Source organism: Coenobita brevimanus, chromosome 69 (genome assembly GCF_032717465.1).
Source record: "Coenobita brevimanus isolate Jiangsu-jjx chromosome 69, ASM3271746v2, whole genome shotgun sequence".
Lineage (NCBI taxonomy): Eukaryota > Metazoa > Arthropoda > Malacostraca > Decapoda > Coenobitidae > Coenobita > Coenobita brevimanus.
Window position 1 is genome coordinate 7709511 of NC_137022.1, and position 26213 is coordinate 7735723.

General features: G+C 43.6%; 2 protein-coding genes across 2 annotated transcripts in view; both read left to right on the forward strand.

The window, feature by feature from the left end:
- Positions 1–4884: 4884 nt before the first annotated feature.
- On the forward strand, positions 4885–18806 carry LOC145406121 (cytochrome P450 9e2-like). The gene is made up of 8 exons (XM_080277320.1): positions 4885–5056; positions 7962–8047; positions 8408–8655; positions 8879–9036; positions 14554–14772; positions 15431–15491; positions 16065–16255; positions 18637–18806. The coding sequence occupies exons 1-8, from the start codon at positions 4885–4887 to the stop codon at positions 18804–18806; spliced, it is 1305 nt and encodes a 434-aa protein (XP_080133446.1).
- A 2862-nt stretch (positions 18807–21668) lies between these two features.
- Positions 21669–26213, forward strand: part of LOC145406122 (cytochrome P450 9e2-like) — a 23174-nt gene continuing 18629 nt past the window's right edge. The window contains exon 1 of the mRNA XM_080277321.1: positions 21669–21695. Coding sequence (XP_080133447.1) covers positions 21669–21695 — 27 coding nt within the window. The remainder of the gene's footprint in view (positions 21696–26213) is intronic.

A 26213-nucleotide genomic window follows, 5' to 3' on the forward strand; every position in this document is an offset into this window, starting at 1 on the left:
TCGCCTATACGTCGCACTATCAAATCGCTGGCCTTCCCCCCCCTCAAACCCCCTTCCCTCATATACCTCTCCACTCCATCCCTCCATCTTATCCTCAGCCCTCCTGTTCCACTCCATCCCCACCACCACCTCACTCACAAACACTCTCCTCGTTCGCCTCTCTCTCTCTCTCTCTCTCTCTCTCTCTCTCTCTCCACATGGCCAAACCACCTCAGTGTGTAATTTTCTCCTACCCATATTAAAGAAATCAGACTAAAATTATTGCTTGTAACAGCTGTGTTCTGGAATGGAACCTTAGATAGTACACTCCACTGCTTTATCATATCAAGCACCTGCTTAACCCCTACACCGTGGGCATGTTTACCAATGTTTTGCGTGTCCCGCGGGGTTATTCGGGCTCCGACAGACTCTCAAAAAATATTTACCAAAAATCAGTTATTAGTCCTAGAATATTAAAATTAAATATGCTTATGGCACATACAATCAGCCTTCTCCTGGAATGTTTGTTGAGCCTTCATCGGTTACCATAGGACTTGTGGAGACCTCTGAAGTTGGGTAACGAAGTCTCCACTTTACACTTCCCGACAACCCGTAATATGTTTACCACAGCCAGATAAAAACACTATAAACACTACTCTATGATTTTCAAGTAGCTTGGGATCCATACTCCAAAAAAAAACACTGTGAAAGCAATGGAAATTACGAGCGCAGCTGATCTTCGCACTTGCGCTAGTTCGCTCTTGGTACTCTGTCATTTATTATTCATAAAACCCCTCACACTTTATATTTGTATTACTATATCACACTTATATATATCTGGAGTCTTCTCCATAAGTTTCCTTCAGTCGTAGTAGTTTATTGTCACTGAAGTCATTCAATTTTTCATTCAGTAAAATACGTAGAGAGCCACGGATTAACTTTCACTGTTATAACATAAATTATTTGTACTCATATTCTTATATTACTAATTACTTACATTACTATTTATATTTTCTATTCTATTTTCAATATTTACCCTTCTATTTTACTTACACTATGTTATTCACTGTCACTTTCAGTAAGATAAAACTATACTACACTGTTCAATCATATGTACTAAACATCCATTGCATTCTCTTGCTATTTACACATTATTTACACATTATTTCCAAATTATTCTCCTTTCACACTTGCACTGTTAGAACTGCTTCTGGTTGTGGTAATCGAAGAAGCAGGTAACACAGAGGGGAACCTGGCACTCAGCGCACTGCCAAGAAGTGCGTTTGTGCTCAGGTGTGCGGTGGGTGGTATGTGCACACACCTGACACCTGCAAATCGCAGCCTTCCTTTTCCCTGTGGCAGGCATAAGCTCAAGTCTGTCGATCCATATACGCCCTCTGCTCAAGTCGGTCAGGAAGTGTTACTGGATGGCGCCGTGGAGTTGCTGCTGTCACCCTACCATATCTTTCCAGCAGCTGCTGGACACAAGTCCTGGCGAACAACCTCAGGGAGAAGGACTTGGGTGGCTTGACTTTCATCTTGTACAGGATGAAGGCGTTCAGCATCGTCATATCTATGAGATGCAGAAAAACTTTCCTGTACCACCTAGTATTCTTCATGAGGCAGTCGATCTCACCAATCATCATGTCGGACTTGTCCACCAGCCGCATGTTGATATTGTAGTCCAACACAGCATCAGGTTTCATCACAGGTTTGCCTGTCCTACGGTCGACCTTCCCACTGTCTGTCGTCTCCCCCTTATGTACGGTGGTGAGCATGTGCACGACCCTCTTGTCATGCCACTGTATTGCCAGCATCTTCTCAGACTTGCGTAGGTGCACGTCTCCTCGCTGTGAGGTTCCTGCCTCTATGAATTTGGGGAAGTGGGCACGATTACTTTTGACAGTGCTGCAGGAGCCAATGCCATGCTCAGAAAGGTATTGGCAAGTTTCGGTGCTGTATAGTAGTTGTCTGGATACAGCACATGATTCCCACCAAAATACTTTTCTAGGAACAGTTTCACTACACAGGCTGAGAAGCCAAGGGGGTGTGTTTTATCCAGATCGACAGTGCTGGCTGAATAAATGACGAAGTCAAGGATGTACCCCGTCTTACAGTCGCACAGTACAAAGAACTTAATTCCAAAGCGATGGCATTTGCTTGGAATGTACTGAACAAACCGAAGACGTCCTCTGAACAAAACCAAGGATTCGTCAATGACAACCTTCTGAAAGGGGTGGAAGAATGACATAAACTTATCTTTCATTCTGCTCAGAATCTCCCGGATCTTCCAGAGTGGGTCGGTTTGGGAAGGTACATCATTATCAGCAAAGTGCAGGTTTCCCATGATGTTCCGGAAGCGATCTCTGTCCATGTACTTATTGAAGGTGGGTGAGGGTAGTAAGGGGTCCATGGACCAGTATTCTTCCAACTCATGCTTCTTGGAGTGTGGCATGAGAAGCATGAGGGCAAAGAACACATACAGCTCCTGCACTCCCAGGATGGACCACTGTTGCATCTTGGCTGCACCTGTACCACTTGCAGCACGTTGTGATTCATACCTGTTGGTCTCATCACATATGTGCTGCATGACTTCGTCATCTAGGAAGGCCAAAAGGTAGTCCATACACTCAGCATTTTCATCAATAGTGAAGGCAGGCTGAACTTCTGAGGAGCTCTCATCAAATACTAAATTTTCAGGCACAAAATCTGACCCTTCCATCCATGCGAAGGCGTCCAGGATTCCCTGTCGTGGCGGTGTAGGGCAGGTGGTGGTGGTGGTGGTGGAGGTTGGCTGTGAGGCAGATTTATCTCGTTCAAGGTCACTCACAATGACCCTGGGTTGCCGTACAGCACTAGCAGCCCTTACCCTACTAACTACACTACTTTTCACTGTCCTTGATTTACCTCTTCCTCTATGGCCTGCCTTCACTGGTGATGCTGGTGGTGACTCCGACAACGAAGACTCCAGAGATAACTCAGCCGACGATGATGAAGAAATGAGTGAAGTGGGGCTTGGGGAACGGGGAGGTGAATGCACTTGGGACTCATGGCGGGCTGGGTCACACGGGAGCATTGTTCTGGGGCTAACACGCCGCCTTTTCACTCCCTTCCCAAATTCCTTGCCTTGCTGCACTAAAGGCTCCTTTCCCTTGGAGCTAGAGACTACTTCCGACACTGAAGCACTCGTTGTAGCAGTTTCTGGCACAATAACCTCACCCGGCTCATCACACGATTCACCCGAATCGTCAAAATCACTGTCCATCATCACCATGGACAATTCTGCAAGTTCACGTGCCACTGCAGAGTCACTAAGGCCTTTCCTGCTTCCCTCACTACTTTTCTTAGGGGTAGAGGTCACGGGGCCCTTTGCAATGGGCGCAGAAGCGGCAGGAATGGCGGGGCGCGAGTGCGACATGGTTTCACTACAGCGGAGGACAAGGAACTAAATGCCACGGCTTATCTGAGAAGGGAAGAGTTGACAATGACACTGAGGCTGACTGCTGCTAACTTACATGCTAATTTTTATAGGTAGAAAATCTCTGCAATACAAAAAGAAATAGGTAGTTCCAGGTGAATGTAAATGTCACTTAGGCTTCTCCCTTCCTTGCTGATATATATTTTTATTACAGACATCGATTACAAGGCATAACTCAAAGTGGAAATTACCGTGGTAATGTAGCGAATGAATGCATGTGAGGTGTTGTCAGGTGAAAATTAGCCAATTCCTGGTGTATAACACTATCACTTACCTGATTTTTTTTTGATATATATTATTTTGTATAAGTATAGGGGATAGGGCTTATTTCAATGGATGAAATCTGTGGAAAAATCCGGAGGAAATTTGCGTAGCGCAGCGTGGAGTGGGAGGTGAGAGGACAGGGTAATGGAGGGCAGGTAGGGAGGGGAGTCACGAAGGGGATAAAATCGCTAACATGTCAACAATGGATGGGAGTACAGATGAGATTTGGAGTGCTGACTAGTGTTGGACATTGGCAGTACTGGTAGATCATACAAGCCACCACTTGAGAGCCCAGGATAATTCAAAATAACACAGAATCACAAAAGTGACGCCCCGCGGTATGATCCATTGTGGCCGAGCATCACGAAAGTGACGCCCAGCGGTTAAGGGGTTAAGACTGTACTTTTCCTGTCATTACTCAATTTCCTTGCTGGCCTTCAATTTCTTTCAGTACATTCTAAAGTACTTCCTTTCCTAAGGCCCTGTTACTCCTTTACTTTACCATTATTGGTGTTGTGAGTGTGTGAATGCAGGCCTTTACAAATGCACATCTCTCTTTGTCCTCTAGCACGTTAACACCTCACAGTGCTGGGGTATGGGCAGTGTCGGCAGCGGTGGTGGCGACAATGTGGTGATTTCATGATTATGTACTCTCAAAATCCATTACGTTAATGACCTTCGTGCAATTGCTAGGCGAAACCTGCACGTTTTTCCTTTTACCCTCTTCTTTACCTAAAAGAGAGACGAGCACCGTAATATGAACAAAGCAGTGGCTCGTAATTTAAACAGAGAAGTGGCGGGTAAATGAAACAGAGATGTGGCGCGTAATTAAAACAATGGGGTCCCGTAGTCTATAAGAGAGGATTGAAATTTCAATGATTGTCCTCGTGTACTCGATACCCATAAATACGAGCTGCTGCCTTCTAATTTTCTTTACCTTGTGGCATGTAAATTCACTGGCTGTGTGTGTGTGTGTGTGTGTGTGTGTGTGTGTGTGTGTGTGTGTGTGTGTGTGTGTGTGTGTGTGTGTGTGTGTGTGTCAGAAACTAGGGACAGAAGGACGTTGTAAATACTGACAGTCTGTTTTAAATGACCATCACGTATTCGACAGCCATTTTATTCAAGGATTCTTGTTCTTCTGCTTGCTAGGTAAAAGGATCACGATGTTTGTGGGTAGCGTTGGTGCTGCTGGTGGTGACGGCATGGTTATACTCAAGATGGCGTCACAGCTATTGGGCCAGCAGAGGCGTTCCATCCCCACCCACTCTCCCCTTCATCGGCCACATCCACCAGACCATGCCACCCTTGAAAAATCACTGGATGTCCCTCGACAAAGTGAGAGATTAACTAGAAGCACTTGGTATCTCTTCTCAGATGGGGTTGTTTTGGCTTAAACTTCTCATAAACCACTGATAAGTAACCCCTAGCTGTCTAGCTGAGCAAACCCATCAACCACAGACAAGAAACCACTCTTACATAGCCATCCTGTGTAGTGAACTGACCTTCCCCTGCAGCAGATAGCCTCTCACCACAGCAAGGCACGGGGAAGAGTGTGGAGGTTTGGTTCTTGGATGGATGCAGCATTTGCGTTACCCCACCCAGTTAATTGCGGCAGCATAGTAGACTCAACATCGCTCTGTTATGTGGTTATATGGTTATCACACAACACTGTAAATTGTTTCCTAGGGTACAAGAAATGATGAGACTTGTCACTCAGTGTACAGCCACCTGGAGCGGAAGGAAGAGTAATAAAATGTGTCAGGAGTGAAGGAAGAATAAGAAGAGAGAAGAGCATACACAGAAAAGAATGATAAAGTTGAATGAAGAAGAAGGAAGCACCACATCAAGTGAGTGGACGATAGCTGCCACCACGTGTCAACAACCTCTCTGTCTTAAATACCATATACTACCACACAACGCTTGAGTGTCCCAATACTAAGACACAGAGGCAAAGACATGGCAGTATAAAGGGTTCACAACTTAAATCCTCTGGTGTGTGTGTGGGTGTGGGTGTGTGTGTGTGTGTGTGTGTGTGTGTGTGTGTGTGTGTGTGTGTGTGTGTGTAGATAATAATCATAGCTAGGAGTTGGGACTGTAGTTGTAGACTGGCAAGGCACCACTTTCACCAGAAATGAGGGCTGCTACCAATATAAAGTCTTCTGGCGTTGGATAGCTCATTGTGGGTTTTATCTTGATGTAGGTAACTCGGCGTGACGGTGAACCTCCTAAGCTTCCTTCTCTTGTCACTCCAATCCCCCTCTGCCTTCTCTGGTTCTCTCTGGCTCTCTGACTCTCACCTCAGATTTCTCGGGATGTATGACTGGCTGGTTTCCGGCTGGGTGACGTGTGTGTGTGTGTGTGTGTGTAGGTATGTATGTGTGTAATGTCTGGTACATTTCCATCACATGAACTAACTTGGTTTTCATCAGTTCCCCATGTCTTTGATACATCACAAAATTCTTGATCATCTGGTATGTATTTGTCATACATTATGTGCTTGCATTCTGGGCTAGGGGATGTGTATGTCTCTTCATGAACACCAGACATTACATAGTGTGCTAGTGCTACATATTGTGCTGTGACATAAATGCCTATAACTATTATATCCCTGTAATCTTTGGGGGGAGGCGGTGGCTTAATCGGTAGAGAGTTGGCCTGCAGTCCTGACGGACCCGGGTTCAATTCCCGCTGAACAGTTTAAGGATTTGAATTTCATAAAATCAGACTTAACTGATCTACCAGAAGGCCCGCCGACATGTCGTAAAAGTACCCCCGCTAATACCAACACACCAGTCCTGTATGAGACAGTCCTACCATGTATTCAGAATGGACGGTGGGTGTTAGCTCCGAAGTGGTGACATGTAGAGGTGTGGGGTACGTAGAAGGACTACGAGGCCTTGAAAGCAGGCTGTGAAGCCAATGCCCAAATTGGGTCACATAAAAAAAAAAAAAACATATTGTGTTATATCTTAATGCCTATTTTACTTTTTCTTCCTTTTCTCCCTCTTTGTTTTTTCTAGCTATAATTTTCTGAAAGTCATCCGGTTTCTGGCAATTCAGGATTTAAGAGGGGTAAAAATGAGGACTGAATCCATTACTTAGTGTTTGGTTGAGCTGACCTGTTCCCGTGCCAACAACATATTGGTCTTTCACAGAACTACCTTAATCACTAAACTTCTTAAATTTAACAGCTGACTACCTCTTCATAGTTGAAAAAAGTGTGAAAGACAGGGTATATAAAATATGTTTATGACAGTGCTGGGCACCGCAATCTAAATTTCAACTGTACAATTGCAATTCCGCAACCTTTGACCCTTACCTTTTGCTACCGCAGTTCCGCAGCAAACTTGGAATGTGCATTTCCGCTACCCCAATACCACAACCGCAATCTATTTTCACAATTTTCAATACAAAGTGCACAAACAGGGGGAAAATCGATTGGTAATATAGTGAATTATTGTATTTATAATCTATTTATGACATTTGTATATTTTAAAATTGTCGCAAATAATTTAGTGTATTTACTGAAATCTTACCCATTACAATTATCTTCTTCAGAGCCGTAATTTTGTAAGGTACTGACGTATACTCAGGTGTATATCCAACACTGTTTTGAATCAGAATTAGGGCATACCATGATAATCTTACTGTACTAATATTATAATAATATAATCATATCCTTTATTACAAAAATAATGTTATAAGGAAAAGAAATAGCATATGTGCCACTCGGGAAAATCATCTGACCAGCAACATAATGCAATCCATGGAACTTAAATAGATAATTTATAGAAATGTGCCTACTATTGCAGATAATAACTCAGTAAGACCATTAAAAAAAGTGTTTTCAGTGATCACCATTACATTAGCCCTAAAGATCGTCATCTGTCAAATTGTGGAACCATTGTGCATGGTCAGCTACGCGTGCCATAAAATTTACTGCCACACTGGCTTATAATATATCGTATCTTATCATATCAAATAATTTCCCCTGATATTGCCCGTCCCTACTGCTAAGTGATACTTATCATATCAAATCATCTCTCCTTATATGGCCCATCCCTACTGCTAAGTGATACAGTGACGCCTAGCCCGCCACTGCTGCTGGGAATCCTGTTCAAGCTTGATATTCATGAGTTATGCTGTAGCCTGTACTAACCGACACCGACCGCCATGTGGGAGATTGCACATTGGATTGCGATAGCTGAAGTACTTCGCAATGCAATACCGCAATTTTCAGACGAGTTTGCCGCCATCGCAATTCCTCAACTGAAATCAAGAGGTCCGCTATTGCGGAAATCTCGGATTGCAGAAGTGATTGCGGAGGTGCCCAGCTCTGATTTATGGTTACCTAATTCCTTTATATCTCTTCTGTATCCTTCCTGCTTTCAGTGACAGCACCTCTGTTCTGTCATGTCCTTGTAGTATCTCTATCGTCCTATTCATGTTTTTTGGTGCCTATGTTAAAAAATTGTATTTAAAAGCGACAAGTTACAGAGGATTGTCTTAGCTAAAAAGGAAGTTATTAATCACAGTTGCTTATGTCCAGAGAGACTGATCAAGATGTTTTTTTTCTAATACCAGGGAAGCTTCTGATGTACGGTATGTTATATAACTATTTTTGTGAGCTTAAGTAACCATTATACTTTACGGGGGCTGAAACTATTTTATTTTTCTTCGTTTCAGATGTACCGCACCTACAAGAACAGTCCCTACTTTGGCCTATATGAGGGCTTCAGTCCCGTGCTGATGGTGTGTGATCCGGACATACTCAAGAACATACTCGTAAAGGACTTTGATCATTTCTTGAACAGGGGGCCCTTTCGTGCACACCAACCCGACAGTTACATGAGTGACATGCTGGGAAGTAAGAGGGATCAGGAATGGAAGGACTTGCGTGCTGTCCTGTCCCCGACATCCTCCACCAGGAAGATGTGAAGGATGTTCCCGTGTATGTGTGATATTGCTGACACATTTGTATCTTCCTGCCATAAAGATGCAGAAAAGAATCCGTCTGTTAACCTGAAGGACAAAGCTAGACGGTTCAGCATGGACACTATCGCATTTTGTGCCTATGGCAACGAGTGTAAATCTCTCATACAGGAAAATCCTCTTTTCGTCCAAAAAGTAAACTCTTTTTTTTTTTTTTTGCTGCAGCGCCACTATTGGTACTGAGGCTTCTTATGATGAGGAACTGGCCACGACTGCTCAACACTTTGGGCTTGAAGACGGCAAAAAGAGGGGGGATTTCACTGACCTTTTACTGGAGGCGTGGGCTGAAGACTCTGACACCACCACTGCCTCCGCTAAGCATGGTGATTGATCTTTGCCATTTATTACTACACTGTCTCTTCATAGGTCTTTTTGCTATACCATATCTGTAAAGGTTTCATCTGCGGTGCAAGTGTTATAACCAGGAGTACACTAGGATCATGAAAGTGAGGCCCCAAGTTCGATTCGCGGTCAAATTCCGTGATCTTTGGGCAAGGTCTATTTTATCCTGTCTTATTCCTACTTAGAGCTGAAATAGGGACCACATAGGGACCTGCATGGAAAATTTGACGACTACGTTTCGAACTCTGGGGAAAAGTGGGACTTGATAAACCTGAATAACTTTGTTATTGGCCCTTCAGTTGCCAATAGTCATTACACCTTCTTGTTCGCACTAACTCGCCCAAGACAAACTCTGAATTCCTAAGTTTTTTCATACCTTTATCTTTCCCAAAATCGTTAATGCTTCTCTCTCTCTCTCTCTCTCTCTCTCTCTCTCTCTCTCTCTCTCTCTCTCTCTCTCTCTCTTACATCATGTCCATTTTGCATACCTCTCTATTTTCTATTTATCTAGCAATTCCGAGACGCCTTAATCCCGTAAAGGGTAGCTAATAACAAATCGCCTCCAGGTCGCCCTTTTCCCCGCCATTTCGTTGCCCTCCCCCCAGCTCACATCCCCCACTCTCATATACCTCTCCTCTCCACTCCCCCATCTCATCCTTGGCCGCCCCCTCCCTCTCCCTTCACCCACCTCACTCGCACACACTCTCCTCATTATTCCCTCGCTGTTCATCCTCCCCACATGGCCTTTTACCATACAAAATATTCCAGCACAAAATGACTGTGGAAAGAGATTTATAAAGATTAATTTTCCACCCTGGGGAACAAAATACATCAGGTATTAATAAGAAGCTTCAGATTAGGTCCTTAATTGCTTTCCAGTGACCCCTCTCCCGGTGACGACCCGAGCTGCCTGGAACCACTAGCTGACTCATTTCTTCTTCATTTCTGCAACATTCGCGGCCTTTCCTCTAACTTTCGCTCTGTTGAGCACCACCTCTCCTCCTCTAAACCTCAACTTCCTTTCATAACTGAGACTCAGCTGTCTGAGGCAACTGACAACAAACCCTTTTTTGTATCCTCCAACTTTCTTTATACTCACTTTAAAGCCAAAGGTGGTTGTTGTGTATACAGTATATATGCAACAACTTATCTTGCTTTCCTGTTCCTGAACTTGATACTTCTGAATTCTCTACACTTTGGCTTCGACTTTCCTGTCATTCTCTGACTAAATATATCTGCGATGTTTATTTATCCCTTAATTCTACTGACTATCAAAAATTCTTTGACTATCTTACTTCTTTGATGGAACACATTCTATCCATTTCTCCTTTCTGTGAAATCTCCATTCTAGGAGATTTCAATGTTCACCACCACCTTTGGCTCTCCTCTCCTTTCACTGATCCACCTGGTGAACAAGCCCAAACCTTTTATATCCTTAATGACCTAGAGCAGCTTGTACAGCACCCTACCTCTATCCCTGACCGCCTTGGAGAGAGCTCCAACATACTTGACCTCTTCCTTACATTTAATCCTTCTGCTTACACTGTTAATCTTTTCTCTCTTTTGGGCTCCTCAGGTCACAACCTTATCACTACCTGTCCTATCGCTCCAGTACGGCCTGTGGACCCTGCAAAGAAACGTTGTCTGTTGCACTTTGGAGCAGCAGATTGGGAGGCCCTCAGGCAGTAAGTACTTCTTTGATTTTCCCTGGAAAGATTATTGCTTCCATGGCCAGAAGCCATCTGAGTGTGCCTTCTACATTATGGAGGTTTCTCTCTCGGGCATGGAAGCATACATTCCTTTCTCATATCCTTTGACTAAAACAAGAAAGCCTTGGTTTAATCACGCTTGTTCTATTGCTGTCCGCATCAAGGAGAGGGCCTATAAAAGGTACTGGAACCAACCCACGCCTGAATCACATCTTTTATACGTTTCTGACCGGAATCGAGCTAAGTCTGTTCTTCGCTATGCTAAAAATAATTTCATCCATACTAAATGCTCTCAACTCTCCAACACGAATTCTTCCCCCACCTTCTGGCACCTTGCCAAGAACCTTTCCAACAACCCTACCTCATCATCCTTCCCTCCTCTTTTCTACTCTGATGGCTCTGTAGCTATTTCTTCTACTGATAAAGCAGATCTCTTCACTCACACTTTCTCCTCCAATTTCACCTTAGACGAGTCCGGTGGTGTTCCTCCATCACTTCCCCCCTCTGACTTCCTCATGGCTGACATTAAAATTTCTTCAGCTGATGTATTTTCTGCCATCACAGGCCTCAATACTACGAATAAGGCATATGGGCCTAATGGAGTCCCTCCTGTTGTTCTCAAGAACTGAGCTTCTGTGCTGACACCTTGCTTAGGCAAACTGCTTTGCCTTAGTCCATCAACTTGTGCCTTTCCTTCTTGATGAAAGTTTGCTCTCATTCAGCCAGTCCCAAAGAAGGGTGACCATTCCCAACCCTCCAACTATCGTCCAATTGCTTTAACATCCTGTGTCCATGAAGTTTTCGAGTCAGTTCTTGATAATGAAATTTAAAGCATCTTTCCTATCACAATCTTCTTTCCGATCGTCAGTATGGGTTCCGTCAGGGACGGTCCACTGGCGATCTTCTCACCTTCCTTTCAGACCCCTGGTCATCCTCCTTTCTGGACTTTGGCGAAAGCTTTGCCATTGCACTTGGCATCTCAAAGGCTTTCGATCGAGTCTGGCATAAATATTTAATTTCCAAGCTGCCCTCTTACGGTTTCTATCCTATCTGTGCCTTCATCTATAGCTTCCTTTCTGGTCGTTCTATAGCCTCTGTTGTAGACGGCCATCGTTCTCCTCCTAGATCCATCAACAGTGGAGTTCCTCAGGGCTCAGTCCTATCACCAACTCTCTTCCTTTTATTCATCAATGACCTTCTAAGCTGTACATCTAACCCTATCCACTCATACGCTGATGACTCCACCCATCAACTTTCCATTCGGTTCCCACAACGCCCATCTCAGCAGTTACTTCAACAAACAAGGGTGAGGCTATGGCACACTTAATGTCTGACTTGGCTCGTGTCTCTGACTGGGGTAAATATAATTTTGTTGTTTTTAATGCATCAAAGACTCAGTTCTTGCACCTATCAACCCGACAAAAGGTTGCACAGGTGTTCCCACTAATGTTTAATAATATTCAGCTTAATCCTGCATCATCCTTGAACATGCTTGGGGTTTCATTTACTCGGGACTTATCTTGGAAAGATCATATTACATCTCTTGTAAAATCTGCTTCCAAGAGATTAGGTGTGCTAAGCCGACTTCGTTCCTTCTTTACCCCTTCACAACTGCTGACTCTATACACAGGTTTTATCCGCCCCTGTGTGGAGTACAACTCTCATGTGTGGGGAGGTTCCCTACATACAGCTCTTCTCAATAGGGTGGAGTCAAAGGCTTTTCGTCTCATTAACTCTCCTCCTCTTATTGACTTCCTACAACCTCTGTCTCTTCATCGCACAGTTGCATCTTTATCTCGTTTCTCTCGCTACTTCAATGTTCACTGCTCTTCTGAACTGTCTGCAAGCATTCTTCCACCTCTTCGACGGGCGCGTAGCACCCACCTAGCAGCAAACTCTCATCCCTTTTCTGTCCAACTCTCTAATGCAATAGTTAACCGTTACTCCCAGTCCTTCATTTATGCAACAGGTCAACTCTGAAACTGTCTCCCTCTTTCTGTATTTCCTGCGTCCTATGATCTCCAGTCTTTCAAACGCAGTGTGTTCAGGCATCTCGAAAATGAGCGGATCTTCAATTTGGCTCTCTCTTGTATTTTGTTTTTCTTTTGGAAGGAACAGTTATTGTGGGCTTGTGGCCTTTGGTGCCTTCTTCATCGCATAAAAGAAAAAATAAAAATATATTGTCCATCTTGTCTGTCACCTTATGGAAGACAACTGCATTTCCTTCATCTCTGTCTTCTTAAGTGCTTAGAGCAATGGTAAATCTTCAAAAGTTCTTAGAGGTGTTACGAAGTGCTGATTTAAGTCACAATCGTAAACATAAAACTTATAATTAGTCAGGACAGCTTCAGCTGCCATCAGCAAGCGTCACCACCAGAAATACAGCAATCAAAATGATCAGTTACTCGTGTGTGATAAGTACCTAATTAGCAGGAAATTAGCCCAAACGATCCTGCAAGTCACATTTGACATCAATTCATACTGAGCCAGGTCAATGTCAGGTCGTGCGTGTGTGGTCATGTGGGGTCAGGAACTGTTATATCTCTTTACTCCCATGAAGGTTGGTTTGGGACTATCTGAGCCACACTTGATGTAAATGGTTCTGATTATCTTCACTTCAGCAATTATATGTTCATATAAGCTCTGCTCACGTTCACTTCAGCAATTTCATGACCACATAAGCTCTGATCAGTTTCTCTTCAGCAATTTTGTGTTCATTTAAGGTAGTCTGGGGTCAGTTTGGTCAGTTCATATCCTCTTAAGTCCATCCAGGGCAGATTAGGTTCAATTAAATATCTGCACAGGTAATCAGTTTGTTCATGAATAGAGGGATAAGAGTGGCGGGTGTATGTGTGAGAGGAGGGTGTAAGTGTGAGAGGGGGGTGTAAGTGTGAGAGGGGGGTATAAGTGTGAGAGGAGGGTGTAAATGCGAGAGGCGAGTGTAAGTGTGAGTGGCGGGTATAAGTGTGAGAGGTGGGTTTAAGTGTGACAGGTTGGTTTAAGTGTGAGAGGAGGGTGAAAGTGTGAGAGGAGGGTGTAAGCGTGGGAGGTGGGTGTAGGTGTATTGGTAGGTGGAAAAGCTAAGAAAACAGAGATAGGGGAAGACTGGAATTTAACCAGGTGTTGTTTGCATAAGGTAACAGTTAGCAGAGAGTGTGTGAGTAGGGAAGAGTTTGTGATAGGAGAAAATGAAGAATGAATGTGAGGCAAGAGAAAGAGGGAGAGAGAGAGAGAGAGAGAGAGAGACAGAGAGACAGAGAGACAGAGAGAGACAGACAGACAGACAGACAGACAGAGACAGACCGACCGACAGACAGACAGACAGACAGACAGACAGAGCAAAACGATCCTGAGTAAGCACTGACGGTTAACATGGAGAAGTGAACTGTTTTACGTATGGGTGAGTGGACGCAGCGGGAGATGGGACCGAGGCAGGTACGTGAAAGCAGGAAATGGATGGGAAGAATTACGATATTGTGATGAGGAACAGTAGCATAATGAGAAAGCCTGTATACCTTACCCTCAGACACATGCCATCTTATGCTGCAGGAATTAAGACAGGGTCGTTCATAGCTCAGAAGTAATACCTTTGGACTTACAGATACACCAGAAAAAATACCAGTTAAACTATTTTGATCTTATGATAATCTTGAAGGCAGTTTGCCGATAAATTTTAGCAAGATTCCGAAATAATGGCTTACTAAATTTCGTCTCTCAAGATTGATTCTAAGATTATATAAAGGAAATTCATTCAAAATTGGTTTATATTTTGATCTCGTCCACTGCCAGTCCTCACCGACAAAGTGATGGTGGCGCTGTGCATCCTGTTCCTGTTGCCTGGCTACGACACCATCGCCTCCGCTGTGGCTTTCTCCTCACACCTGCTTACCAAGAACCCACAGCCCCAGCAGCGCCTTCGTCAGGAACTTGAGGAACTGGTGAAGGAGGAGGGGGAGCTGACCTACCAGGGGGTCATGGAGGAAAAGTTCCTGGATGCCTGCGTTATGGGTGTGTATAAGATGTGATGCATTTTCTCGTATATTAAATTTGAGCTGTATTTTCTCGTGTATTAAATTTGTGTTTCGCGTATATTAAATTTGTGCTACATTTTCTCGTGTATTAAATTTGTGTTGCATTTTCTCGACCCCTTGACCTTCAGATTATCATTTTGTTTCATCTTCCGCTCTCCCATCAACATGTGCATCATTATCTTGCTTAATCTTATCTCAGGCAGGGTTGGGTCAAGTTAAAGCACCACTCCCTCCTGCAAATCAGCTGAAAGAAGTGCGTGTTTGTTGGTGCCTTCAAGATATCGAGTTTACAAGATGCCTTTGACGTAACTCCTAGGCCCAGGAGAGGTGATGTCTGTGTCCAAATTAATCCTTATAATTCTGGGCGTTTTTCCAATGGGAGTAGTTGAATGATGAGTGAAACCAAGTGTTTGAAATTTACGCCTGTCTCGAGTGAAGAGGGCAATGTCTGATTTGATTAGCAAAAGTCATGCAGCTTTATCTAAACCAAAATCCCAGGGAATATAGATATTACTGGACCTGAGCTGTTGACTGCTAAGATAGATAGACAAATAGATAGATACATAGACAGCTACATACAGAGTATACCACGGCAGTCATGGCAGTTTACATTGGTTTCTCTCTTCCCTTTACAGAGTCCCTGAGGATATACCCGCCAGCGCTGTTTGTGGACCGGATGTGTACCAAGGATTACAGGTGAAGACAGGTGTACATGATGAACAAGAGGTGTAGATGGTGAACAAGAAATGTGTATGGAGAACAAGAGATGTAGATGATGAACAAGAGGTTTAGATATTGAAGTGTGTGAGATGAGAGAAAGAGACCATTATAAAACATGGTGTGCAAGAAATAAATAATATGAACACGTAAATAAGAGCACGCAAAGTACACGGAACAGTGAACACTTAAAAAAGAACAAGGAAGATCACTTAGAGATGAATAGATGAAGATGAACACTTGATGAGCACCTGAGGAAAATTTAATGATGAACACGTAAGAATCATATATACGTAAAATCATAGTGTGCAGCTGCAGTAGTAGCAGTAGCAGTAGTAGCAGCAGCAGCATTAGTAGTAGTAGTAGTAGTAGTATTAGTAGTAGTAGTAGTAGTAGACAGACAGACATAGTTAGAGAGATGGTATATAGACATATAGATGAGTAGACTGACAGAAAGATAGATAGACTGATAGGCAGACTTATAGATAACCAATTAAATACCAAAGACAGTCACAGGTGTATTCAAGACATTTACACTCACCTTTCCTCCAGCATCCCCGGAACTAATCTGCACCTGAAGGAGGGGGACCTGCTGGAGTTCCCTGTGTGGAGTCTTCACCACGACCCCCGCTACTGGCCCGACCCAGAGCAGTTCCGGCCTGACCGCTTCCTGCCCGAGAACAAGGTCAAGATCAAGAGTTTCACCCACATGCCCTTTGGAATGGGACCCCGGAACTGTTTAAGTGAGGTTATGTGGGGTCAAAAAAGGACATGGGGTCAGAATAGGACATGGGGTCAGAACAGGATATGGGGACAGAATAGGACATGGGGTCAGAATAGGACATGGGGTCAGAATAAGACATGGGGTCAGAATAGGACATGGGGTCAGAATAAGACATGGGGTCAGAATAGGACCTGGGGTTGTCAGGACTCTACAGTATCATAATACAATACATAACAGTTACTAACATACATAGGAATTCTAGAGTTTAAGTAAACGTCATGACGAGGGCCTGGAGGAAGTAACGTTCGCACTCTCTCTCAACGAGGAATGCCAGTCAGCACAATACGGTATGCTATATACAGCACCTCGTGATACTTGACCGGAAAGATATGGTACACACACACACACACACACACACACACACACACACACACACACAAGCTTCTAGAAACGTGTGTGTGTGTGTGTGTGTGTGTGTGTGTGTGTGTGTGTGTGTGTGTGTGTGCGTGTGTATCGTAGCTTTCCGGTCCAGCATCAGGAGGTGCTGTATATGGCATATTGTGCTGACTGGCATTTCTCGTTCAGAGAGTGTGCGAACGTCACGTCCTCCAGGCCCTAGTCATGACTTTGACATAACCCCTAGAATGCCTATGTATGTTAGTGACTATTATGTATTGTTTTATGATATTGTAGAGTCCTGACATCGCCAGAATACGACATGTGGGGTCAGAATAGGAAATTGTGGGTCAGAATAGTCCATGCGGACAGAACAGGACAATGGGTCAGAATAGGAAATGGGGTCAGAATTGGATATGGGGTCAATATGAGAAATGGGGTCAGAATAGGACACTGGGTCAGAAAAGAACATGGAGTCAGAATATGGCATTGGGTCAAAATGAGTCATGGGGACACGGACATGGCTTCCCTGTGTCCTTTTCAATCTAACTTAACCTCAACACTATATTCCTTTCACTCCAGCTTGACATAAAATTGTCATCTCTCTATCTTGAATATTGAATTTTGGCAAGATATTCTATTTATATACCTATCTATTGCCAGACGCTTTAATCCCGTAGGGGATGGCCACAAAGAAATCGCCTCCATATCACCCTGTCACCCGCCATTTCGCTGCCCTCCACCCAGCTCACACCTAGAGTCTTATATTAATCACGAGGAAGGGCGGTGTTCTAGTATGGTTAGGGAGCTTACTAACACCTCTTTCTTACGGATTTTTTTCTTATTCAAATCCGTTACTTTATTCCTGTGTGTTACTCAGGAAGCTTACTAACATCTTTTCCTTACCGATTTATTTCTGATTCTGCTCCGTTACTATAATCTTCTGTGTTATTCATGCAATCTATGTGGATATTGAAAAGACATAAGAAGCAGCATATCGGATATTAAGGAGGAGTTTGGAAAATAAATCGCTAAGGAAGAGGGGTTAGGGAGCCTCCATACCAGACAGGAACACCGGCCAAAGTGCTATATCAAGAATTCTTTTTCTTTTATGCAAAAAAGAAGGAACCAAAGGCCAGACTTAACCAGCAAAAGGACAAAAATCTGGGCCAAGTTGATGTGCAAGGATAATAAGAAACTTACGAGCAAGTATATATAGTATCTGTAATTTGTTTTTAAGTGAAGGACAAGATTGACTGACTGATTGACTGACTGACTTATTGGCTGCATGACTGACTGACTGACTGACTGACTGATTAACTGATTGATTGACTGACTGACTGACTGACAGATTGATACACAAACAGACAACACCAGAAAAGTACAAATCAAAATAATCATCTTACATCAAATTTCACCCCCCTCCCCAAGCCAAGAACACACAATAATGATGCAAGGGAGAATGGAGAATGATCTGGTGTCTCTTACTTTGATGTAAAAATTATGTACCATTTAAGAAAAAAATATTCTTGAGCTGTTTTGAAAGAAGGAAAAGGAATCGTAAATACGTTCAAGATTTCCACCTCCGTCTTCTCCTCAGCTAAGATTCCCTAACACATCTTCCCAGGCGATTTAGTTTTCTTATTACAGCTTACCATTGTTTTGTTTGGTACTTATATCCTTTTAACTTTACACTGTATTATTGACATAAGCGGCATAGTAGTAGTAGTAGTAGTAGTAGTAGTAGTAGTAATAGTAGTAGTAGTAGTAGTAGTATTGTTATTATTTTTATTATCATTATTTTTATTATTATTATTATCATCCTGAACTTCTTTTCTACATAAGGAAGGGGCGAGGTAGGGTCCAGACAGCAAGGAAAGAGAAGGCACTATAAAGGGAGAAGTATCGACTTCGACCAGTGAAATGGAGCAGACGTCATCCAAGCCTCTGAAGTTCCTTTACAGACGCATTTCAGTTGTTAATTACACTATATTTCCTTTCCAGCCATGCGGTTCGCCCTGATGGAGACCAAGGTTGCCCTGGCCAAGTTGATCCTGGCAGCTGGCCTCAGGATACCGCCAGGTCATGAAGACATCAAAATGGAAAGCTCACCCTTCATGCTGAGGCCTAAGCATGGCGTCTACATCCTGTTCACGCCTCGCAAACACGAATGAGACACGTATAGGGCGGTATGCCAGTACGGCCGGGAAGCCATCATACCAAAAACCCATAAAAAACATCAACAGTAAAAGATCCATAAATAGATCAAAAACAAATTCCACACCCAAAACCTCACGCCGACCTCAATCTTCACACACACAGACGCCACCCCAAACTACACACACAGATCAGTTGCCCTTCTATTGTCAGCTATTACGATTTCAATGATCTGAGTAAGCATTAAAACTACTTAGAAGTGTTTACAGTACAAATTATGATCATTATTATCTACATAAAAGCACTCAGTGGGATGAAAATGGAAATATAATGCCTTACTAAATCATGGACAACCTCCTCACGAAAAATTAGCTCATGCCAGACTGACCTCGATCGGGCCCGCCTCCCTCCCTCCAACATTCCCCTAGTTCATCCGACCCCACCCTCCACAGGGGACACTAATCTCAGGGGGAACCAAATATCTCGCTACACCCCCACCCTCCACCAACTTGCCTATTTCCACCACCTCCCTCCCTTCAGACCCCTTCTTCCTCCTCCCCTCCTTTCCTCCACCCTCCTCCCTTTCTCCTTTTCTTTTCCTCTTCCTCAGTTTCCTTTCTTTCCTTTCCCCTCATTTTCCTTCCACCTCTCATCTCCCTCCACCTCTTCCTCCTCCCTGAAAAACACGCTTCCTTCATTCCTCCTCCATCCACTTCCCTCCTCCTCCCCCCCTTACCTCCTCCCTACCCCTCCATCTTCCTGTCCTTCCCTCCTTACCTGCACCCTCCGATTCTCTCCTACCCTTCTTACATTTCCCCCCCCCCTATCCTCCTCCCTCCTTACCCCTTCTTCTCGTTCTTCCAGTCTCTCTTGGTGATCCGTTGGGTGGGGTACTTCACATTTTTGTATTATGTAACTCCTTTATACCATCTTGTTTAAGTTGCCCTAATTAGTGTCGATAGCTGACGTATATGGAAATGTTACTGACTCATCTGGTTGTCTTTCATATACTGATGTCCGCTATATTAGTTTGTGCCTCGACTGACAGTCAGCAGGTGATGGGTGCCGGTATGCAAAGTAGAAAGGTATTACGTATCTGCAGTCGATGATGTTCTCTTGATCGAGGTATTTTTATCATTAGTGATGGTTTAGCTATTTGTATCTTTAGGCTTTAGTATAGGTTAGCGATTTGTCTGTTAGGTTATTAGTTTTAGGGTTTTTAGAGAAATGTAATATTCAAGAATGATTAAGAAATACCTAAAAATTTTAAAACAAAAAAATTATATATATATATATATATATAATCTCATCTCATCAGACGTTTCAATGTATTCTGCAGGACCGGCCTATCCACACTGAAGCAGGGACGATACAGCCAATGTATCTCTACCAAGTGGCTTAGGCTGTGTGGCAGAGACTGTATGTAGGGTGAGAAGTGCTTGTAGGTGTAATTGTAGTGTTGGAGTGGCTTTGGATGTGCGTGTAATCTGTGAACCAAATGTAATCGGCCCGTGCAAGCCGACTGGGTGCAAGCATACTTTATAGTATGCGACACTGGATCAACCACAGCACCCTTTATGTCCGCCAAGCAGTACGTGGCCAGAAGAACGCTCCCAAAGTTTATTACCGTGGCGGGGCGCGACCCCTCGTTCTTCAATGTACTAAAATGCACACTTTACCACTGTACCACAGAGGCTCCATATATATATATATATATATATATATATATATATATATATATATATATATATAGATGTGTGTGTGTGTGTGTGTGTGTGTGTCTGTGTGTCTGTGTGTCTGTGTGTGTGTGTGTGTGTGTGTGTGTGTGTGTGTGTATAAACATATGTATATTTGCCTTAATGACCAGGAGTTTCGGGCCAAAGGTCGATAGGCAAAAAAAAAGTCTTTCTAGACCAGGGGTTCTCAACCTTTTTAATCTTATGTACCCCTTGAAGTCTTTCAGTATTGGTCACGTACCCCTTACCCACAATGCAGCATCAGGAAGGGTAAAAAGAAATGCATGGCTTATTGACTTAGTTTATTAAGTTTAAATTGTGTTATATATGTGGAGCAGACAAACTTTTCAATTAATGTGAGTATGTCACCATGAGGTAGTGTTGATAGGAACTAGTTACTGTCATAGGGAAACACTATGTGACTGGCTGCTAGCATGCAATACATTTACTAAAACAGAACTATAGCAGACAGTTCTCGATCATTGTGACTGAACTAGTGCTGCTTGCAGCTAGTTGCAACTTGTAACTAGTAACAGTGATAGGTAAGTCAGTGTGTGTGTGAATAGCATAAAAAAAAAATAAAACAGAACTAAATCAGGCACATTTTTCCAATAACTGTGACTGTGAGGTAGTGGTGCTATATACAGCTTATAACTAGTTACTCATGGGGAAATTACTGTGTGCGTGACTAGCGTCACTAGCACGAAAAAAAATTAACAAAATAGAATTAAGAAGGCATTGTGTTCCACTGGCTGCGAACTAATGCTGAATGTTAAGCCTCGCAACTAGTTATGAGTAACTAGTTATTTACTCATAGGGAAGTCAGTGTGTGTGACTGCATTAAAATACAAGTATATACTAATTCAGTGAGATGGTTGGGCCTGTTTCTTTGCTACCAACAAATCAATCCTCAGCACCGTCTTTGAAAGAGACACTCTTATGTCGTCTTTGACTGCAAGACGTGAACGTAACTTGTTTTTAATCAAGCACAGTGCTAAGAATCCCTGCTCACAGCGGTATGTAGAAGGAAACCATTACCAGTTATTATGGCTGCAGTGCAGGCACATGACTTCGTTGCCGCAAGCAAAATCCATGACAACTTAAACGAGGAAAAAACATCAGACTACAAATACACTGGAAACCATGAAGCAGATCTCAACGTACCTGAGGGTGAGGGTAGTGAGGGAAGAGTGGTGAGTGGGTGACAGTGAGAGGCGAACAGTGCGTCTCACTTTGGTACCTGTTCGGTATGCGTGAGGAGAGACGTGATCATAGGAAAACGAGCAAGAGTGACTACTGTATAATGGGTTTGCAAGGTTGTGTGGCAAGTGTAGTCCAAGAGAGCTTTCTCTCAAATGACATAACTCCAAGAGTTTCCTTGTTAACGTTGTGACTTAGTGTCCTGGTTCTAGTGGAGGACACATCTAGCCTAGCACATGTAGGCCACTTTCTACAAACAGGTTTGCAGTTATTCAAAACCAAAGTATTTTGAGAAACCTGTCACGTACCCCCAAAATTCCTCTCACGTACCCCTGGGGGTACGCGTACCCCAGGTTGAGAACCCCTGTTCTAGACTATTAGATATCTTAAGGACATTTACACACACACACACACACAAATGGCAGAGGTCTCATGCCTATGTGTTATTTCTGCTGGGTTGGGGTGGCTCTAGTTCCATTTATTAAAATCAGTTCAGGGACAAGATATTGTATGGAAAATTAGCACAGATTTGACAGAGAACACACACACACACACACACACACACACACACATACACAGAGAGAGAGAGAGAGAGAGAGAGAGAGAGAATTATCGTATATTACATGATAGGTGGAGGAAAAACTCATTAACGTGGCAGTGTAGAAAGAGTAATAATATTAAGGAGGAAAGAACTCCAGGTCAAGGAAATATTGTATCAATCCAAACAGGTGGAAATAACACCCGTAGAGCTAAGGCGTACAGCTTTCCAATTAACTCCTCTTACCTGGTCTATAGTCTTTTCTTAATCTTTCCCTCACACAAGTAACACCCGACTTCAAACAAGCGTCTCAATTCTCTTCCCTTCACGACCCCACCATGTCCCCTGTGGTATTCCCTGTAGGCCTGTTTCCCTCCTCACTCTTACCTTGTCACGACTTCCTCCTCTCCCGGCGCCAATCTTCTCTCTTGCTGTCTCTTGCTCTCTCTCACATACACTACAGTACTTCTAACCTCACCTCTTTCTCTTCTCGCTTTCCATATCTCTTGCCTCTAGCTAAGGAAGAGGCATTACGAGCTTGTTTAACGAGGTTCATCCACTCGTTTGCTGCTTCTGTTTTAGCTACCATTGTCCCACGACGAAAATATTATAGTACCCACCATCCATTCACTTGATATAACATTGCTCTTACCATAAGTAGTAGGTGAGGACACCCAACATCCAGTCACCTGATGTATCGCTGCTCTTACCGTATCTAGTAAGCGAGGGCACCCATCATCCACTCACTTCATGCAGAGCTGCTGTTATTATATGCAATAGGCGAGGGCACCCATCACCCATTCACCTGATGTATCGCTGCTCTTGCTGATGTGGTAGATGAGGGCACCCACCAACCATGACCTGATGTAGCACTGCCCTTACTAAAGTGATGGGCAAGGGCACCCTCGATCCACTCCCCTGATGTAGCGCTGATCTTACTGATGTGGTAGACGAAGGTATACACCATCCACTCATCTTATGTGCTGCTGTTGCTGTGGTGGGCGAGGGTATACACCATCCACTCATCTGCTGTGCTGCTGTTACTGTGGTAGGCGAGGGTATACATCAACTACTCACTTGATGCAGCACTGCTCTTACTGATGTTGTAGGTGAGGGCATCCACCATCGACTCTTCTGATGTAGCGCTATCGTCAGGTGCCTATACTGGCAAACTAAAAGGCTTACTGTTAGGAAGCCATTGGTTACTCTGGGTGGTGACCATATAACCAAACGGACGCCTGGTGGCCTAGTGAGTTAAGACGCTCCAACCAATAATGGAATACAACAAAGAATTACTGCACATGATTACTTGTGGACCCAGCAGAGAACCAGTGTAGGGCAAAGCTATTTTTTGTTATTTATATCATTAAAATCCAGTCAAAGCCTCCACACGTGTTACATGCGAAGTAGAGTACAATTTTTAACACTTTTAGGACTTTTAGCACTTTTGAGGTACAGTACAACTATTTGCACGTTTAGCAATTTTAGCACTTCAGAGGTAGAGTTCATTTTTAAGCACTTTTTGAGGTAGAGTAAAATTTTTAGCACTTCTAGCACTCCTTGAGGTAAAATAAAATTTTTAGCACTTTTTAAGGCTGAGTACAGCTTTTAGTACTTTTTGAGGCAGTGTACAATTTCTAGCGTTCTTTGGGGTAAAGTTTTTAACACAATTTTTGGCAGTTTTTGAGGGAGAATACAATTTTCAGCACTTTTAGCACTTTTTGAGCTAGAATTCAATTATTAGCACTTTTTGAGGTACAGTACAACATTTTACAGTTTTAGTACATTTTGAGGTAGAATACAGTTTTTAGCACTTCTTGAAGCAGAGTGCATTTTTCAGCAGTTTTTTGAGGTAGAGTAGAATTTTTAGCACTTTTTTAATTCCAAAAATGTACTTAGAGTTAACCTATCTTTCTGAAATTTAGCATATAGGTAACAGAGGCCAAGAAAGGTCACAGCACTGTTGAATGAAAAAGGTTTGGGTCTTTAAAGAAAGTATTTTGCGAGCGGCGCCAAATTCCATGTTCTGATCTTTAGAGCGGATGAATTTACCTGATTCTTCTTCTTCTTCTTCTTATTATTATTATTATTATTATTATTATTATTACAACTTGTTTCTGTTCATTGATAATACCAAAAAAAAATCTTGTAACTTTTATTTGAAAGCATGGCAGTGATAATTTCAATGTAAAGATATGAAGCGTAATGATTATATACAAGAGTCACTGTGAGAAGAACTTTGTAATCTGCACTCCCACCCTCCTCACCAACCCCACTCATCCTCTCCCTCTCCCCCTCCCCTCCAGTCATCCATTTTTCCACCACACCATTATCATTCTCTCCCCCTCCCCCTCCCCTCCAGTCTCATCTTTTTTTCCTCCCCTCCACTATCATTCTCTCCCCCTCCTCCTTCACTCTCACTCTCTCCCCCTCCCCATCTACTCCCATTTTAAACATCACTCTCCACTCTCCCCACTCTTCCCTCATCTCTCATCCCCAAACCCTTCCCCACTCTAATCCTCTCTCCATCCCCCTCCATTGTCATCCACTGTTTCCCCTCCACTGTCCCCCCACCTCCCTACCCAGCCCCCTCCACCATCCCCCCTCCCTCCACCCTGTACATCCAACCAATCATCTGTCCCAAACCTCATTCTTCCCTTTCCACCCCTCCACTATCTCTCCCCAACCTCATTATTTTCTTCTTCCACTCTCATTACCCCTCCCTTCCCCTCCAATTTTTACCCTTATTCACTACAACCTCCCACCTGCACCGTTTCGCACTCCCCTCTCCCCCTCCCATCCCCCCTCTTCATGTACCCTTTCTTCTTCTTCTACCTTCCCCCTCCTCCCTCCTGTTCACCAGCCTAATCATGCCTACAACTACATCTCTTCCACCCTCACTGCATCCACCTCCCCTTGCCATCCCCTCCTCCATCTCCTTCCATCCTCCACACTACACCCACACATCCCTCCACAACCAAGCCTCGGCCCTATGCCCTAAACTATATCTTCCCCCTCCCCCACCTCTCCCCCTGGCACTCCCTATCACCACGTCAAGGTCACAGGCCATGCAATGACACCCTCAGTGCCAATCTCTTGTGTCGCATCAGTGCATCTCTTACTCTCCCAGTGACAGTGTCCACTTCCCCCTCTGGCTCTCAGCGTAAGTACAACCTCGAGCAGTATTAACAGGGATACTTACAAACCCAAATCACCGTTAGGGAGTGGAGTATGGATGGCTCCTGAATGATACTGAAATGAATGTGCATATAACTTTTAATCTAGTACAATGTCATGATCGCTCGTGAATGACTGCTGAACAGCCATGACTTAGCAACACCATTTATGCCTCCTTTATCATGACTACAGCATCATCTTATGCCCCAGCCCACCTACATGGAGGGAAGGGACTCCGAAACATTAAAGGGAAAGCACAAAATTATAACTATCAACAGAGTGATCAGTAATTACGGGCTGCGCATCCATCGACCCATTAACGTACAACTGAAATTCCCGGGTCTGTTTGACGAGAGAAGCGAGCCACACCAAACTGCCCTGCTGTGAGATGGAGCCACTAAAAAAAAAAAAAAAAGTGATGTAGCCTTTGTCATGAGTATCTCTGTACCTACCTCATCCAGTCACTTCCGCCGTTCGCTCAGACAAATTAATTCTCACTGCAAAACCCCGTGAGATTCTCGTTGTGAAATGGGACACAGAGGAGAGCAAACAACAACACTCCTACTTGTCTTTCCGTGTCCATTTATGACAGAGAAAACTACAGCTGTGGTGTCTTTTTTGTGAGCTGAAGCTGAGGAAATTAAGAATGTTCCCCCACCCAGCAGTCCTTCCATCCGAGGTCGGCAAGACAAAGTAAAATGGTGACCGCTAAACATTGTAAATTCTCATGTACTGTAAATATCAGAGGATGGAGAGCTATGTAAAGGTGTGAC